This window comes from Onychostruthus taczanowskii, unplaced genomic scaffold, assembly GCF_017590055.1.
Source record: "Onychostruthus taczanowskii isolate IOZ18803 unplaced genomic scaffold, ASM1759005v1 scaffold98, whole genome shotgun sequence".
Taxonomy (NCBI): Eukaryota; Metazoa; Chordata; class Aves; order Passeriformes; family Passeridae; genus Onychostruthus; species Onychostruthus taczanowskii.
In genome coordinates this window covers 1,136,046-1,155,076 of record NW_024507879.1, presented here as the reverse complement: position 1 = coordinate 1,155,076, position 19,031 = coordinate 1,136,046, and the positions used below count along the sequence as shown (strand labels likewise).

General features: G+C 40.3%; 1 protein-coding gene across 4 annotated transcripts in view; it reads left to right on the top strand.

The window, feature by feature from the left end:
• The window catches only part of HERC4 (HECT and RLD domain containing E3 ubiquitin protein ligase 4), a 30,151-nt gene extending 16,494 nt beyond the window's left edge, over positions 1 to 13,657 (top strand). For all 4 annotated transcript variants that reach the window (XM_041427217.1, XM_041427216.1, XM_041427215.1 and 1 more), the window contains 13 exons: positions 176 to 365; positions 1,355 to 1,527; positions 2,483 to 2,599; positions 3,568 to 3,591; positions 4,106 to 4,204; positions 5,389 to 5,556; positions 5,658 to 5,801; positions 6,661 to 6,827; positions 7,626 to 7,692; positions 7,910 to 7,992; positions 10,556 to 10,739; positions 11,284 to 11,386; positions 12,284 to 13,657. In XM_041427217.1, coding sequence (XP_041283151.1) covers positions 176 to 365; positions 1,355 to 1,527; positions 2,483 to 2,599; positions 3,568 to 3,591; positions 4,106 to 4,204; positions 5,389 to 5,556; positions 5,658 to 5,801; positions 6,661 to 6,827; positions 7,626 to 7,692; positions 7,910 to 7,992; positions 10,556 to 10,739; positions 11,284 to 11,386; positions 12,284 to 12,492 — 1,728 coding nt within the window. In that variant the 3' untranslated portion in view covers positions 12,493 to 13,657. The remainder of the gene's footprint in view (positions 1 to 175; positions 366 to 1,354; positions 1,528 to 2,482; positions 2,600 to 3,567; positions 3,592 to 4,105; positions 4,205 to 5,388; positions 5,557 to 5,657; positions 5,802 to 6,660; positions 6,828 to 7,625; positions 7,693 to 7,909; positions 7,993 to 10,555; positions 10,740 to 11,283; positions 11,387 to 12,283) is intronic.
• Positions 13,658 to 19,031: the final 5,374 nt, after the last annotated feature.

Here is a 19,031-nt window from a genome sequence, read left to right as displayed (position 1 = left end):
AATTAGGTGACACATCAGCATATTCTATTTTAATATTTACTGTCATTTTCTAAATGTAAAATAGTTTTCACTGAAGCTCTTAATTATTGTATTTTAGATTAGTTTTTGTATACATGGGCATTTGTTTAAAATCTCAATTGTACTAAAATAAACAGAATTTTCTGATGTGCTGTAGGTGGCAGCTAGTTTGGAAAAGAACCTTATTCCCAAATTGACCAGCTCCTTACCAGATGTTGAAGCTTTGAGGCTGTATCTCACTCTACCAGAGTGCCCACTGATGAGTGATGAAAACAATTTCACAACGTTAGCTATTCCTTTTGGAGCAGCTATTCTGAACCTAGAAAAAGCTCCTCTGAAAGTTCTTGGTAAGAAACTGAATTTTTACTGTTAAAACTAAGGATCTGCAGATGCAAATGTACAGAACTTCGATCAGGGAAGACCTGGCCTTGGCAGCACCTGCTGTGTATTTACAGTTCCCTACAATTCCCCAGTGAGAAAGTTAAGGCTTAACATTGCTTGGTGTAAGAAAACACTTATTCTGTTGCTTCAGGGTGAGTTAACAGGCCATCCCTGTGAATTCATCTGGTATTGTAGTTTTTGGAGTGATGCCATTTGGGAGGAATTAAACTGTGTAGTTCAGTGTAATTGATATGTGTCTTTGCTCTTTAAAGTGAAAAGTATGTGGTCAGACAGCTAACAAGCTCTGAGCAATTTACAGAAGTGTTGCAGAGCAGATGTTAAATTGTCTTGGTTGTGACTGCAGCACCTGTTCTGAGCTTCTGAGGCAGTTGATCTTTTCTTGCTGGTGCCAAGATGTGGTCTTCAAATATGCAGCTGAGAGTAGTTCTGGTTTTTTAACTCTACTTCTTTACACTTTCTGGTTGTGACTCAGCTTAAAGAAATTCAGCTTAAAGAATTGTTTTTGGGATATTTTGCTTTTAATTGGTTTCTTTTCGAGAGGTTACTTTCATTTTCCTCAGTCATGCTTTGCCTTGTAATCTCACTGTGGTTTTTTCAAGTAGTTTTTGGTGAGAGTAAAGAAAAGCAGACTGACAACTTTTTGAGCTCTAGATCCTTTTCCATCATTTTCTATTGCTCTCACTACTGTTCACTTAAGATTTCAGGTTTTGAGCCATCTTTTCTTATCCAATGTTACGTTGTGACACTGTCTGGATGAACAGACTTCAGGGGACTTAGATTGGATGTGTAACAACAGCACATTTGTTGTGCTGCAGCTTTTTTTCGAGTCTGTAGTAACTGATGCTTATGCTTTCTAGCCAAACATGTTAAGAGGATAACATAACAGTGTGGCAGTGACAAGTACTAAATTTATGTGTTCACCGTGTGTTGACAGAAAATTGGTGGTCTGTACTTGAACCTCCCTTGTTCCTCAAGATAGTGGAACTCTACAAGGATGTCGTAGTGCACCTTTTGAAGCTGTGCAAGATGGGCCTTCCACCTTCTGACAGGAGAATACTCACCAATTTCCTACACACAGCCTTCAGAGTTCTGGAAATACTGCACAGAGTACGTTTGTGGCATTTCTGAACAGGTCCTGGGCTGCTTGGCTTTGTCAGCATCTCTGTGCTGGGTACTTGGTAGAAGCTAAGTTACCCATCAGTGTGAAAGATCAGAATTGCATCTACAGAAATATCTGTAGTTGTTCCATCTGCACCTATGAATCATGGGGATTCTGGATTCCAGTCTGACATGATGATGGAATTAACTGTTTTTTGGGAACACAGTTACCCAGTCATTTGCATCTGTGAGGGTATGGATTAAAGTGAGAGGGGGAAAAAGGGGTGACAGCTCTGGGATATTTCACAAATTGATTAACTGGTGGTTTAGAGAGGGATGTGGGAGGTGCTTGTGAAAAATAGGCTTAGATTATCTGGTTATTAAGGCAGGATCTTTATCTTGCTGCTTTGCCACTTAGCAGTCCTTGGGAAAAGAAGTGTGTATTAGGAAAATGTGGATGCTTCTGGATTAAAATTATACTGTAGAGACAAGGTGCTGTATAAAGTTACTTTCCTCACATATCTCTTTTTTTTAAGCTTACTGTTTTTAAATGGAAATTGTTGCTCTGCTCACAGGTAATAGTGTTCATACTATAACTGAGAGTAGAGTTATGGAATCATAGCTCTTAAACCTGTGTGAATACAGGAACAGGTATTTATTCCCTTGTGTACATGAATATGTGTATTATCACTGTTCCACTGAGATCATACCATGTTTCAAAGTGGCAGCCCTCTTATGCAATACTGTAGTGCAGTTAATTCTGTTTTCCTTCACTGTTTGATGGGATTTTGAATAGTCCATGTATCTGTGTCTTTTAACATTGTTTTTTGCTTTCTTGTAGGCACTGTTGTTTTTCTAGAATTTTTTTGGTAGCTGGGTGTCTGTGGCTGACATATGAAATGCTTGAAAAACGTGGAAAAATATCCCTTTGAAAGCTAATAAAAAATAAATTGCACTTCCTTAGGTAAATGAAAGAGGACAAGTTATACAGTATGACAGATTTTACATTCATGAGATACAAGATTTGATAGATATCAGAAATGACTATGCCAACTGGTTCCAGCAGCAAGTATTGGGAATGGTAAGTTGTGTTGATTTTATTTGGGTTTTTGTGGGTGTTTTCCTCCCATGTTTTCTTTGTTTTATCCCTTTAAAGAAATCCACAGATTCTCTAAGCCTGGGGACTTATTTTCATAAAAATACCTTCACAGATGAGCAGTGCTGAACAGACTCGTGTCAGGTACTGGCTAGGGAGGAATTGTTAAGAAGGTGTTTTTCTTCTAGGGTGTCATTCTTAGGCCTGACACTGCTCAGTATTTGAATCTGTCAGTTAAAAAGTGATTCAGAATGCTGTCACTGAAGAGTTGCTATGTCAAAAAAGTTAGGAATGTAATAATCCACAGTAGGAAAACATCCAGAATCATCTGAATTGCCCTATTAGGCAGGTCCAGTCAATGAGAAAGCTGCAGCTCTCCTGGATAATGAGTGCAGCAGGAGCTACAGGGGCAGATAACTGATGGAATTTTCTACTTTGAGTCTAGCAGCCACAACTGAGATAATTAATTCCTGCATCTGTAAACAGAAGAGTGCTAAGTGGGAGCAAATTAATGACTGTGCAGAGAATTAGTGAGTTGGATAGGTTTTTGCCACAGTTCCTTGACTTTAGCTTTGAAAGAATATTGTAAGTAATTGAATAAGTTTTCTCTAGCCACCCATATTTTATTATTTTGCAACAGTACCAGCAGATGTCATTAATTAATGTGTGGAAGTAAGCATTTTAAGTGTGTAATTTTGTGCATCCAAGCAAACACGATACTTTAACAGACCTGTTTTTAAAGACTGATAAACAGGGTGTTGAAAGACAAGCTTGTATTTAATAAATGAATTAGAATGTTTATGGTTAATGTTTATTTCTCAGTAAACCTTCTCTTGGGGGGAAGCAGTAAATAAATATTTTTAAATTCTACGTCAGAGATGAGTAATTAATGCAGACACTAATGCTGCTTTTTCATCTTAATTGTTGCTACCTTTGTGCAAATGCTGTCATAGGATGTCAACCATGGATTAACTGAGGTAAGATTGGATGCAATCTGATTTCTTTTGAAGAATGTAAGGAAATCAGAAATGTTTAGGATTGTCTGCTGTGTTCTGTTGGGAGTAAAGCTTCAAATTAGCCATGGCTGTAATCTGAAAAAAATCTTTGCGGTGCAAAAATATGTAATTGTCTGTATTGCAAATTTGGAACAGTGCTTGGAAGAAAGGGCTACTTCTATACCCACTAGCTGCAATAACAGTTGTGAAGTGAAAATGTGCTAAGTGAGAGTGTTGTTTGTGCCTGGCTTGATTTGGTTTGACTTGATTGAGTTTTGTTGGGGTGGTTTTTTTTGTTTGTTTTTGGCTGAAGTACTAAACAATTAAAAATTTACTTAATGTTCCTAAGATGCTTTTTTTCTGCATTGATAAGTCAAGGTTGAGTTCTCTTTCCAGTAAAATAGCCGTATTAAGTGATTGCTGTTATAAAGGTTTTTTTAACCACGATTGTGGCTCTTGAATAAGCTGAGCTATGACATGGTTCTTTTCATTGCAGTTAACAGATATTCCTGTTATAATTTGCACATACCCATTTGTATTTGATGCCCAGGCAAAGACAACTCTCTTGCAAACAGATGCAATCATACAGATGCAGGTAGGAGGCTCAGTTTTTAATGGTATGGATTCATTATTTTTTCCCTGAATTGGGGACCTTGGGGGTTCCTCTTGTTTTTTTTCTGTTTGGCTGGTTGGTGGTGTTGGTTTGGGGTTTTTCTTGTTTTTTTGTTGTTGTTGTTTGACTGGTTGGTTTTTTGTTTGTTTGATTTTTTTTGCTTGTATTTTTTGTTGTTGGCTTTTTGTGGGTTTTTTTTTTTAAACTCTGTGTAATTTCTCCCCCATAAAAATCAAGGATTAGTTTTCATCTCGGGGTATGCACATGATAGAGGGTAGTGGGTTTGGGATCACATTGAAATGAGGCTGTTTTGTAGTTGCCATACATTTCCAAGGAACTTCTTTTCCTTTCCGTAGTGAGATGGCTTTTTTTGGTGTTATCAACCCATAGTACAGGTACAAAACCCCCCAAAAAAAAAAACCCAAACAGCCCAAATAAACAAACATAAAACCCCAAGCACCACCCACAACCAAAAAACAACCCCACCTCCCATATGAACAGACTTGGAATATTACCTGGGTCATTGATCTGAGTCTGAAAATAACCAGATGATGTAAGTCATGCTCAAGTAGTGGGTTTGTGTAGGAAAATACTACCTTGCTCTTAATTAATAATAAATGTCGTTTCATGTGCTTTTAAAAATGTATATGCACAGTCAGTAACCAACATTTCATGGATTCAGGGAAATGTTCATGTTAAATGTTTCTGTTAACAATATTAAATAGTATTAAGACACACAAAGGCTCAAGAGTTCTCTCTCATATTCATAACATTTGCAACAGCATTTTCTTTTTCAAACAATTTTAATACAGAAATTATCATGCAAGTTAAATAAATTGCTTTTCATGCTGTGAATTAGTTTTTAATGTATGTTTGGTTTCATGCCAGATTTATATTAAACAGCTTACTCTTTGTTAGATGAAATGCAGGATCTTTTTGCTTCCTTTTGTTATCCAAGGTATTTTGACTGGAATGTCAAAACCTGAGTTCTGATACTTCCCTGAGAGCAATGGGTAAAGGAAAAATGTTTCCTGAGATAACAGGAATGCAAAGAAAACTTGGGCAAATTCAGTACTCTTGTACTAGTTCTTCCCATCTGCACTTGTGCAGACAAGGCTGCTGGACAGTTGATGCTGACAGGAGTTTTTCCCTTTGTTTTCCTGCAGATGGCTGTCGATCAGGCCCACAGGCAGAATTTGTCTTCTCTCTTCCTGCCAGTGTTTGAGTCTGTCAATCCCTGCCTGATACTGATGGTCCGGAGGGACAACATAGTGGGGGATGCTGTGGAGGTCCTCAGGAAAACAAAGAACGTGGACTACAAGAAGCCCCTCAAGGTATCACAGGACATGCTGCTCAGAGTGATGGAAGATGTTTTGGACAAACCTTGCTTTGCAGTCTCTGTGCAGTTCAGTGCTCACTGAGTTGTGTGTTTCAGGTTATTTTTGTAGGGGAGGAAGCTGTCGATGCTGGAGGCGTTCGCAAAGAATTTTTTTTGCTCATCATGAGGGAGTTGCTAGATCCCAAGTATGGAATGTTCAGGTATTACGAGGAGTCCAGGCTGATCTGGTTCTCTGATAAGGTAGGCTGTGGTCTGTATTCACTAATTTAAACTTAAAGTATTTATATTAATAATATATCAACATAGTAGTTTGTGGTCGTTTGATTTCAAGAATAGGAGCTGAAGCAAGTATTCTCAAAAAAAGTTGAGTTTTCTTGGTCATTGTTAGATCAAAACTTCTCCCATTCCTTGTTTACTCCATACTGATTGTCCCCAGCCCACCAGGTTTTTTAGGAAGAAGTAGCCAGAACAAACTGATTCCAAGGACAGAATCAGGAAATCAAGGTGGCACAGACAAATTCTAGAGGTGGCCTGTTGAACAGGTCTTCCTGTGTGCAGTTGCATTTAGGGGTAATAGGTGCTCGTGGAGTTGTACTTTCTTGGAAGGTTTGATCCCTGACTTTTGAGTCATCTTTCAGAGAACACTGAGTGGGATGGCTGGATCCCAAATACCTGAATATTTACATTTCCACGTGTGTTTAAAGCCCTGGTAATTAATTCTGAGGGTTCAATAGTGAACTCTTCCTTCTTCCTACCCAAGATAAGTTTTTTTTTAAATTGACATCTTAAATCAATAAGGAATAGGAAGTCACCCACAAAACCAGAGCCTTAGTGCAATATGGGTCCCTTGTGTAACACAGAAGATGTTGGAGCTCATCCTTTTTAATTTTAAGTAGAAAGGATTCTGTTCCCTTGGATTTCAGCCTCAGCTGGTTAAACTTTATCCTGTTTTCCTTGGTACTTACAGATACATACATATTTAAAGAAAATATTAATTAAATTCACCTAGATTGTACTGTACTGTACGCTTCTTCCTGGACTCTGCAAGGTTAAAATAACTTCTTTATTTTAAACCGTTTTGTCTGTTTTCTGTTCTTAGACCTTTGAAGACAGTGACTTGTTTCATTTGATTGGTGTTGTCTGTGGGCTAGCAATATATAATTTTACTATTGTAGACCTTCATTTTCCTCTGGCTTTGTACAAAAAGCTATTGAATAAGAAACCATCCCTGGATGACTTAAAAGAATTGATGCCAGATGTTGGCAGGTAAGCAAGAAAGAAAAATGGGTGTTGGTAGGAATTAATTTTGAAATCAGCATTTTCCTCTAAGAACATAACATTTCTTTTCCACAGTCACTGGGTAAACAGCTCAGAGTAAATTGCAGCTATTGTGTCATTTGATACATTTGACACTTACTGTTGTTAAACACCTGTGTCTCAGTGCTTGGTGTTAGTGATTGTCTCTTCTGTTTTATGATCCTACAAGAGTTTTAGGGGGGAAAAAAGCCCCTTGAAATTCAAACCCCTTGAGCTTTAGCCACTAATTTTATAAGCCTAAGTGTGAACATAGTTTCAGTTCTAAATTGAATCCATCAAGAAAATATTTTTGCTTATTTCAGGAACAAATACATGCTAAATATTTGCTTTTGACTAGGGATTTGAATAGGACTCACTAGCAGGTAGGAGGCTCAAATGAACAGAAAAGGGTGCTTGATTGCCTCAGTGTTGTGGATGCCAAAGTTTTCAGATTCAAGGAGAAATCAAAGGTGTTAATGGAAGAGCCTGTCAGTGTTTTTTAAGTACCAACTGCTCCTGCTTTGGGAACCCCTTAGCTGAAGTCTTAAGACAGGAATGTTCTGTCTTCACCCCATGGGATAACCAAAAAAGAAATGATTGCTTGGAATTTCCCAGCACTACACAAGGTGCAAGTCAATAAGATAATGAATGAAATAACAGTGGAAAGATACTTCTTAAATTTGAATTATCAAAGCATAAAGAACGCTTCAGGAAAATAAATTCATTTTTCTTTCCCCTGGTGCAAGTATTTTGTAACTTATTTTGCAGGGGAATGCAACAGCTACTGGACTATCCAGAGGATGACATAGAAGAAGCATTTTGTCTTAATTTTACTGTAAGTTTTATATAGTGTTTGAAGTATGTATTGCCAAGCTCACACCATCTATTTTAATTGCCTCTGGTGGAGTGTTTGAACAAAAGCAAGCATCAGCAGCTGATTCCCATGAGTTTTAGCTCCTGTGTCTGCCATTCATGTTGCTGTTAACTAAGTGGTGGGAAGAAGTATTTATGCAATAAATAAGATTTGTACTATTTTTGTTTGTTTCAAATAGATCACTGTGGAAAATTTTGGTACAACAGAAATAAAGGAGCTGGTTCCTAAAGGTGCTGACATTCCTGTAGTCAAACAAAATAGGTGAGTTCTGTGGGTTACAGGGTTGCTGGCTGCCTTGGGAGTGTTACTGGGCTGCTGTAAATTCTGTTTACTGGGCTCTGACACTGCTGTTGGAGGCAAAACTGCTTTGGCTGTTTTCCCCAGCTCTTCTCACGTGTGCTGTTGAAATAGCTGTTGTCCTGTATTGACACAGACAAGCTGTGGCTGCCCCATCCCTGGGAGTGCTCAAGGCTGGGCTGGACAGGGCTTGGACCAGCCTGGTCTGGTTGAAGATGTCCCTGCCCATGGCAGGAGGTTGGACTAGATTTTTAGTGGTCCCTTTCAACCCCAGTCATAAGCATTTTATGAGATTAAAAATGTTTGAGGTTCTGCTGATGCCTAGGACAGAGGCTAGACAAAGTTAAGAGAATTTTGTGAGTATTTATTAAAGTAAATATTTGGTATCAGTATTTGGTAAATTTAAAAAATCAGTAGATACACCCTGGGCAGTCAAAAGCCTTCCAGAGGCTACACCCAAGCTGGACAGTGGTCACCAGTTTTTCAGACAGATATCAGTTTGATCTGTTTGCATATCAGGGGTTAATTGTCCAATTACAGCTTCAGGTAATGAAGTCATATTCCCCCAGTTTGCTGTCCCCCCACCCTGTTCACTGTTGTTTGTACTTTTTGGGGCCTGAGGCTGTTGGGTGTCTGGGTCACAGGCACAGATATCAGTTTGATCTGTTTGCATATCAGGGGTTAATTGTCCAATTACAGCTTCAGGTAATGAAGTCATATTCCCCCAGTTTGCTGTCCCCCCCCTGTTCACTGTTGTTGTACTTTTTGGGGCCTGAGGCTGTTGGGTGTCTGGGTCACAGGCCCAGAGGGATTGTTTTGTCTAAATAAGTGTGAAGAGAGTTAACTAACACTGTGTGGTGTTCAGAGATGTGAAAAAATAAAAGCTGAAGTCTTGAGGCATCAGTGCAGGTTGCTACACGTCATCGAAATTCAGTGAGTAATGATGAGAACTTTAACTTCAGGGCCATTATTACAACTCCTCATTCATACATGAGTATGATTTCAGTGAAGTCTTCCCTTTGTAGAGTAGATGACATTAAATAAGTTTATCCAGTGTTGTTGTCAGAAGAGGTGTGGCAGGAGGGGTTTTTTCCTCGGTCAAGGATTCTGTAACTTTTATTTATAAAAACAGTCTTTCTTGCATTTTGTTCCCTTTCTGCTCCTGGAGGATAGGCAGAACATACCTGGTGGTGCTTTTGTCCTCTTTTTGCAGAATTTTCCAGTCTTTTCTTTAATCTTTATGAATTCTCTCTGCTTGTACTTCTCCCAGGGTAAAGGGAGAATTGAATGGAAAGAGCACGCTCCATGAGGACTGAATGCACGTGGAAAACACTGTAGCTTTGCAGTTCTCTGGTGTAGGTTTGATGTTCTGTCACTAAGTGACTGTAAAATTGGAGTTGAATTATGGGAAAAGTTTCAAGGTGCCTATGAAATGCCTTGTTGAAGTGCATTGTTACCACACATTGTCTTGCAGTAATGAAGAATTCCTCTTTCTCAAGCTCTCAATATTCCATGATGCTTCAATTAATTTTATAATATAAATTAATTTATCTCTGTGACTTCTCCCTGGAGCAGCCTTGCACTGTTAGTGTTACACAAGTTACCTGCCCTTCTGTAATTACACAGCATGGGTGAGAGGGAGACCTCAGGGGGTGCTGAAGGGGAGGAGTGTGGATCACCACTGTGGACATCTCCAGCATTTTCAGTGCAGCAGCTTCAATAAACACATCATCTAAATGTGTTTATATGATTCTGTAAACTACTGGTGATATTACTCAAAGACTGGGGGTGGTGTTGAAATGCATTCTCTCTTTCCACAGTGAACATGTGTTGGTGGGATAGCTGTAATGTACAAGTGAGGTCACTGCCAGTGCAGAAACTAAGCAGTGTTCACTGGCATTCATTTCAGAAGTTATCATAAATGCTGTATCACATCAAGAAGTTTTAGATCTCCCTTAAGTGCTGCTGGAGATGTTTCCAGCAGGATCTGAGAACTCCTTGTACCAAGCACAGATAACAGGCCATCTGTTTCTCAGTATCCCAGCTCCTTGGCACTGGTCTTTTTACTGTGCAAGACTCAAATGTCCTTTTGAAGTTGATTTGCATTTTTAGTGCAAATATGGTAATCTTTTTAATTAAAAAAAATAGAACAGTGAGTTTGATCAGTGGCTTTCAGGAGACTCCCTGTCATTCAGGCCTTTCAGCTTGTTGCCAGTGAGTTCAGTACACTGCAATGCACACAAATAAGGGAGATGTTTGTAGTGCCTGAAGTATGTAACTTTAACAGTTCCTGCTTTTCTGCTGCAGACTGCCTTTGGGGGTGTGGTAGGGAAGTACCTTTGTGTGCCATTTTATATTCACTGTGGTTGTAACATAAGGCAGACAATACAATATATTAGGCTCCTTGTTGCTTCATTTTCTATGCTCTGCTCTGTCCAGAAATGGCCACTGGTTTATTGGTAGAAGGATGGCATGTACTGCTTCCTCTTTATTTCCTTAACATAATTCTTTCTTTCTCTTTGTACAGGCAAGATTTTGTAGATGCATATGTGGATTACATCTTCAATAGATCTGTGGCTTCCTTATACAGTGCATTCCATGAAGGCTTCCACAAAGTATGTGGAGGTAAAGTTCTTCAGCTCTTCCAGCCCAGTGAGTTGCAGGCAATGGTGATTGGGAACACAAATTATGACTGGAAGGAGCTGGAGAAGGTAAGAACCACAGTTAGCTATTGCTTTTGTATAATTCTAATTTCAGGGTGCAAAAGCAACCAGGTGTCCTCTTGAACTCTGTTTTAATTAACGTGATTCCTGTTATTTATTGGCACCTTAAAACATCAGGAGATCCCAAAATATTATTTACCTTCCTGCTTTAACTTTTTCCATGTAATTTCTGAAGGAAATCAGACTTAGAGGAGAGGCAGAAAAATCCACAGAACCCTGAGGCAGCTGTACAATCTTTCATATTAGACGTGAGAAAGTGAAGTGATTGCACACAGTTATTAAAAGTAAATATTCTCAATTGTCAGAGCTCAGTGTGACTTAGTCTCTGTTGGGATTGAAAATGCTTTGCCATACAGGCATCTGTCCCTGTATTGAATTCAGACTGAACAGCTGAAGAAAATGGAAGGAGGAAAGTAGTACTAGTGTGTCACTTGCTGTGTGCCTGTAAACAAACTGCATTCATTCTGCTGCACTGACAGCTTACCCAACTGTTCTGTGAGCAAGCAATAACCCCATTTCCTGCTCATTTTAGAATACAGAATACAAAGGAGAATACTGGGCAGACCATCCTACAATTAAAATATTCTGGGAGGTTTTTCACGAGTTGTCTTTGGAGAAGAAAAAACAGTTTTTGTGTAAGTATATGAAATTATTTCACAGAAGTTTCTAATGAACAGGATCACTGGGATTTCAGGCTCTTGCTATAAGAGGGTAGGTGTAAGTATTTGTCTGTAATGATGTGGTTAACTACTTGGGGGAAAAAAAAAAGCATGATAGAAAAAATTGATTGTGAGCTTGTCTGTGGTTTTCTTGGGGGTGTTCTGAGTCATTCTGGGTGATGGGTAGTTACAGATCACAGTAGCTCAGAACAGCATTAAAAAATAAAACAAACCAGCCCCCCAAAACACCAACAACCTAATCTGCTGGTAACATTTATTTGGTAACTAGGATATCTTTTCCTGTGCTTTGACATATAGTTCACATTCTCCAGGTTTTTCACTGCACAGAGATGGAAATTTGGAGTAGTAACAGATTGTAAATCTGTCAAGGTACTGATGTAAGTGGTAATGTACATGATGATTAAGCAAGCAAAGCTTGCTGTGAGTGAGGATTTGCTTAGAATAGATCACAGATTAGTTTCCAATTCAGATAAATTACTTACTGAACAAACTTATTCTGTGTTTACAAGATTCTTGGAAATGCTCAGTAAAGATACAGCCATTTTATTTTAATTTAGAAGGTTCTGTTGCATGAAAAACTTTATTTTAAGGACTGTTTGGTTTCATATGCTAAAATGAAATACTTTCCTTTATGGGTCACTTGTATTTGAGTTATGAGCTCAGGTGTAGAAGGCAGACACAGGGTGAAGTCACTATTCCCTGTTTTCCAGACTTCACAGAACTTCACTGGGAAGAGCTGGCCGTTGCTGGAATGATTACAAAAGGCCAGCAACGATTAGAACAGCATATGTGACACAGACAATGTTAGTCTCCAGCTAGTTACAGTTACAAGCCTTTGTTTTTTCTTGACAGTGTTCCTGACAGGCAGCGATCGGATTCCAATTCTTGGAATGAGGTGTCTGAAACTGGTCATCCAGCCAACAGGAGGGGGAGAAGATTACCTGCCGGTAGCTCACACTTGCTTTAATCTTCTTGATCTTCCAAAATACACAGATAAAGAAACCCTGAAATCTAAGTTGATCCAGGCTATAGACCACTATGAAGGTTTCAGTTTAGTATAACTTGAGAAATGAAAGTTCTGTGTAACGTGGGATCATTGAGTTTTCTTGTCTTTCTTGTGGTGGTAAATTCAGTGGATTAAGTGATGCAGTTGGTAATATAACTGATTATTTGCAAAAAATGTTCAGTGGTATGGATATTCATGGGAGCCAAAAAAATCATTTCCAAAACTGAGGAGCTGTCTTAATACGTACCTTCCTGTACAGAGCCATGTGGATTTTGCCATCTTACAATAAAAATGAGAGTATTGTGAATGGGAGTCAAGTTTCACTAACAAGAATTAACATTTCACCTTATGCAAACAATTTGGCGTGTGAGTGCATGAGAGACTTGCTTCAGTTTTTCAAATCACTTAGTAAGAACATTTAACTTCTTCCCTGATACATTCACTTGGTAACTTTTCATTTTGTAAATAATAAATTTTTGTGATATAATAGTTCTGTTCCAATACCAGTATGGTTTCTATTGCTTGTAATTGAATATGAGCTTATTTTATGGCTTTTAACAAAAAAAGTGATTACTCTGATTTCTGAAGATATCTATTTTTCTGGTTTGTTTTAAGAACCTTAATAATGAAAGTGATTGTTCAAGAGACATTCATCTTCACAATGTACAATCCATGAAGCAGTCACTTAGTGCTGATACAAAACCGCATCCAATGGCATTTTTAATATGTGGATGGACAAGCTGACTTAAGACACTGTTTTATTTTTAAGGACTGAATCTGTAATTAAGTGGACACAATTATAAAAGAGGTTAATTTATGATTTGAAACCTCTGCAGTCATGTGTCGAGAATACAGCTTAAAAGAAAAAGGTGCACCAGCCAACTGTTGCTGTCAAGAGGTTAAACATTTATTTTTAAATGCTGAAAGCGTAGTTTATGGTTTCTAATAGAATTTTCACTTTTTTTCCAGATAAATGCATTTGAAATAACCTTTAACACCCCTCTCCCTTTTTCTTAAGATTTTATTTTTAGTATAATTGCCCTGAGACGATTGTGCTTAGCTGGACACTTTCGGATTTGACTTTTCCTTCTCTGGTTAAATTCCAGATTTTGTGGTGTTAATGCATATGTGACTTGCAGCTGTGAAACAAATATTTATTTTTTTTAGATTTTTAAATGCAGTGAAAAAATTCAAGCTATAATAAAAGACTTGAATGAAAACCTTTGTTGGTTGATGTGTACGGATGCTTGCAGCAAGCGGAGTTCTTCAAGTGGAGAGCAACTTTCAGTGCATTAAATTGGAGAGTACAGCTAGAAACAGCATGGAAATGCAGCCATTGCAATAAACTGTATAACATCAAGTTTCTCTGCTGGCAGTACATATTGATATAGTACAAAAAAAAGATCAGTACATTTAAAATCAGTCTTTTTCCTTAACACTGTTTTTTACAGCTTTCTCACACAGTGTAACCTCTTAGTAATTTCTTTGTGTGCAGCCCATATTCCATCTTTTCCAACATTTGTTACCTGGCTCGAAAATCCTCCCTCTTGCAAAAACAAGAAACCAACAAATACTAAAGCAGCTTAATCTTACTGTACATGGAAGAAAGGAAAGGAGAAAAGAAAGAGGGGAAAAAAAAGGTGTTATGCAGTCATTTTACCAGGTAATATTGAAACACCATTTTTAATTACAAAACACTAGGATTGCAAAGGTAGATATTCAAAAATTATGAAGTGGCTAATGTAAAACTATCTTCTGCCTTCTCCCTTATGTATTATTGCATGTCCAAGTGCTGGTTGTTTTCCCCAGGGGAGTCTTGTTTCATTTGATGCACCCAGTTGATGTTTGCTCAGTAAGAAGGGCTTTTATGTGCAGCTGTGCACATGAAGTGTGATTTAGTCCATATCATGCAATTCCAGTGGTACATGTATGTGTTTCATTTCCCTGTGAGAGATTTTCTGGTTTTTGCTGTACTGGATTTCTAGTCAGTGTCAGTGTTAACCTGAGGGGTAACAAAGAACCTCATTCTGTAGATGAGGGCTCAGAGGCAGAATCCAAGCCGTGACTCACTTGCCCATTTTTGATGCCCAATTTAGGATGCAGTAAGCATCATAGATGTCCTTCATTTTTGATGGGCAGTTCTTGCTGGCTAAACTGCTGTGGCAGGTGCTTCATGTTGCTGCAGAAGTTTCTCCAGCATGGGGCAGACACATTTCGTACTCTGTTGGAACATGAGTGGACATGAGTTTGGGAGGAGGGTGGTGCTGCTGGAATGGTTTGTTTAACACCACCTTGAGAGCCCCCTGGCAGAGCAGGGCTAGAGCCACTTTCCTCAGGACAGTGTTCACCTGAGAATTCGCAGCAGCTCTGGCCTTGCTTTTACTCACTTCTTCAGGAAATGGAGTTGGGTCCTACAGTGCTGAATGCTCCTGATTATCTTACAGGTGTTGGTTCGCTCTCTGCAGGGAGGCAGTGCCCACTTGAAACAGTTGTCTGTGTAACAAGGTCAAAGACTTCTGTGTGATACCAGAACAATTAATAGTTGTGGCAGCACTTGTGTCAGGCAGTTCAGGGCTTTGTGCAGTGCTTGTGTTGCCCTTGGTTCACTTGGCAGCCCTGGGAAGCAGCTCTGCTGAAGTTGTGCCCAGAGGAGCTGGGCAGCAGATCCCAGTCTGTTACTTGGATCAACTATCATTTTGCATACAATAGTTGATGCTGTGCAGCATGTAAGAAAGGGGGGAAAAAAACCCCCATTTTATGTGTAGCTGAAATAGCCGTGATGTTAGGGAAGAAAGCCTAGAGCTTTCTTTTTTCTGAAACCTTCAGTTACTCAGGAAACCTTGGGCACCACTGTTGGAAAGGCTAATGCAAACAACTGGGCAATGAGTTTGGGCTTCATTGTGAGCTTTTTGCAATAATTAATTTTTAAAGTATTTTTATTTGACAATTAAATTAGCATTTGATAAAGATTCAGAATTCTCACTGGAGGAGACCAGTTGCATGTCAAACTTGTCATCGTGACTGCTGAAGGAGACTTGCTATTGCCAGAGCAGTGCAGCCATGGACTGGATTTATTGCACCTGGCACATTAGTACAGGGATGGAGATGGAATTTGCATGGCAGAGCTACTCAGGCTTTTTGAACTACAGGTACAGCAGATGTTTGTCCCTCATTTTCCAAGGCAAAGGTAAGAACACACGTAGAACTGTTAAAGCAGTGAGCCCTGCTTGAGCATTATGTTTTGTCCCTTTGGCACTTTGTGGGAGTTGCTATTAATGATGTTGTTACTGAGCACAGAGCTTCGAGCCTTGGTATTCCCTTTAACAATGTTTATAAACTACTCTGAAGAGGGTTTTAATTCATTGCACTGCTCTCTGCTGGAATAAACTTGATAATAAATGAAGCTTAATGTAATCAAATGTAAATCACTATAAAAGAGAGCTCCTTAAAGGCAGATGAGGTTCTGCAGTTAAGATAAATGTAGATAAAAGCTTTCATTTAATAGTACAGTTTTCAGCACTGGTAGAGAGTTGAACCCCTCAAGAGTGGCTGTGTTGACTTTCTGTGTGCAGCCAGAACTATGTGCTGGTATATACTATGAGGAATTACCTTCCTCAGTTTTTGAAGGGGAGAAAGTAGAAGAGGAAAAACAAAATATTTGTTTCCCCTGACAAGAGTCATGGTCCCATTGCTTACCAAGTGAATATTTCTAATTTGCCAGGTCAGAGTGGTTGGGGTGCACTAATTATCAGCCTACTGTTTTGGTCCTTCAATCTACTGTTCTTGTTTGTGTTGGTCAATGACTTTATTGAAGCAATGTCTTCAAAATCCTTAGCTAGACCTTGAAAGGTGTAGAACACCTTCTGTCACCTGCTGTTACCAGATTAATACAGCTCCTTAGAGGCCCAGGAAATGCCCTTGACTGTTTGCCTGCTCTGTGTGCACAATTAATCAATGAAGGAGCTCCACCAGGCATCATTTCTGTACACTGGAGTTCCCTCACCATGTGACTGAGTCCTCAGCTTATTTTATTTTCTTGGGGAAGGGAGCTAGTTTGTGTCTATACACATAATTTTTCTCTGTGCTACTACCTCTCACACTGACTTCCTTTCTGTGAGAATGCTAAAACTTTGTAACTGCAAACCTTTGCCTGCCCTTTCTGCAGAAGTGTTGAATGAGAAAGATGTGTTATCTTCTAACCACAAGGAGCTGGGGGTGGGGGGAAGCACTGGGAATTACAGGCACACTGTGCTGAAATACCTTGTTCTAAAGAGTCTGAGTTCCTGCATATCCCCTGGGTTTGAACAGAACTGTTGACTCTACAAAAGAAGGTGTGGCAGGTGCCACGACTGTCATCAGAGCCCCCTTACATTACCTAGGACAGCACTTGGTAGTATTATTTTTCTCCTGCCAAAGGCATATCAATTTCAGATTAGGAAAATGAGGTTTGAGAATCTCATTCTACATAGGGAGTACCAAGTTAGTAACCTCAGTGTAGCTGGTGTGTACAGTGCTGGTGGGGATCTTTATCTCACCAATGCTCCAGGCTGGTCTTGAATCCTCACCTGTGCAGTGAATGTCTGCAGGTGCTCACTGCTGCCCTCCATGTGCCTCATTACACGAGGAAACAAAGGATGAATGTTGCACAAAGCCTTCAGTTGGAGTGGAATGCAGAAGTCAAGGTTCCTTCCCTTTTCTGAGCAAATACAGCCGCGTGTCCGGGAGAAGGAGCAGACTTGGCAGACAGTAGCTGAACACCAGCTTCCAGTGGAAATTGTATCTGCCATGTCTTTGAAGAATTTCCGAGGTAAAACCACTGTAATTTTTTGTGGCCTGATCCTGCACAGAGGCTCTGTGTGTGCAGCTGCTCCTGGGTGCAGCATCCCGAGCAGTGAGGCTGTGTGCGGGCAGGGTGTCCTGAGGAGGTGCCAGTACCAGCTCGGGAGTGAGCAGGGGCTAAGGAAGCCCTGCAATATCTTCAGGTGAGGAAGGAGCTGGGATAGCCCTGCAGGCTGAGGTGTTGATGCAGAAGTTGGGCCCTGCGGGGATTTCTGTCAGTGCCCAGAAGGGAATGCTCACTTTTAAAGTCTGAAGCAGGAGGGGTAGTGATGCTCCACGGGGCCTAAGGCCGATTCTCCACAGCATTCAGCATTTCTGGGGTGGGCTCTGTGGTGCCCAGTGTCGGGGGTTTCTGTAGGATCCTGGGCTCCCTGTAGGCACCCACCTGCTGGGGGAAGGAGGGTCCCCCTCAGCCAAGGCTTGGCCTTGGGAGCAGGCCTCTGCCATTATAAAGGGTGGCGAGTAAAAATTGTAGAGTTAACCCATGGCCAGACAGGTAAATCCCACCGAAAGGTGTTTGTGTTTTGTTTCTAAGGACTTTCAATTTGCGTTTCTTTGTGGCTTTCAAAGTAACTTAATCGGTAGTTGGTGGTGTTTGCTTTGTGCAGGGCTCTGTCCCAGGTGATCCTGGTGCAGGAGCCGCTCGCAGGAGCCTGGGCTGTCACTCCAGGGAACATGGCAGTGGGGTTTGCAGGGAAACAGTTTCTCTTACTGTGATAGTAAAAATAACAGTGCCGTGGTCAGAGAGCACTTGGGGTTGTGTCCCTTAAGGAACAGTCCTTTAAAGACCTGTGGTGGTGTACCTGCTTCCACCGTGCCCCAGGCAGGACAGGCAGAGCCTCTGGGTTTGCCTGGCTGGGGTTTCTGGGCTGTTGTTCCCAGGACTGCTGTGGAGAGCTGAAGCTCAGCTCCTGGAGCTGCTCTGACCCTGCTGCTCCTGAGAACTGTGCTGGGTTAATCTGGGGCACAAACCCTCTCCACCTGCAGCTAGCCCAGCTATACCAGAAGGGTGTAAGAAGAGGGAAATGGGCCTCCAGGAGCTCTGGGAGCCCTGTCCCACCTGTATTTGCCCAGCTCCTTTCCAAGGTCCCACAGCAGAGAGCTGCACAGTTGGTGAATGGTGCTTTACTTCAGTGCCTTTGCTTTTCTGAGCCTTGGGCCTCATGCTGGGGCAGCAGCCAGCAGCTCTTTTCCCTTGGTGCACCATTATTAGGATTATTGTTATTACTGTCATTTTCCTATTGAGTCCTAACAGTCTGTGTAGAAACTGCCTAGCAGAGAGTAACTCAAGGTACAACTCCATGACTTGTCAAGGATTTACAGCTAGCTGTAATGGTGCACCATTGTTACCTAGACATGGCCCCTTGTTTTAGCCTGAAATTCAGCATTTTGTACTGGGTTTTATTCTTCACTCACTTTGTAGATAAGTGTGTCATGCAAATAAATGCAACTGCTTTTCAGTTTGGCTGTTCTGGTTCAGTATTTAAGCATCAATTACTGTGGTACTTGAGGTACACCCCTGGGTCTTCCTTTTCTGGTTTTTTCAGTTTGATTCTGGATGCTGCTTTCATTAGACTTCTGTGCTCCTATAGCCCCTCCTAACTGAATGTTGTCTGTCCCTTTATTGTCATGCATTTAAAAATATTATCTTTTCCATAAACAGAAACGCTAATTAAAAATGTACTGAATTCAAGCCAGATCCATAGAAAAGACATGGCCATTAAAAATAAATTATGAGAAGATGTTTAAATATGT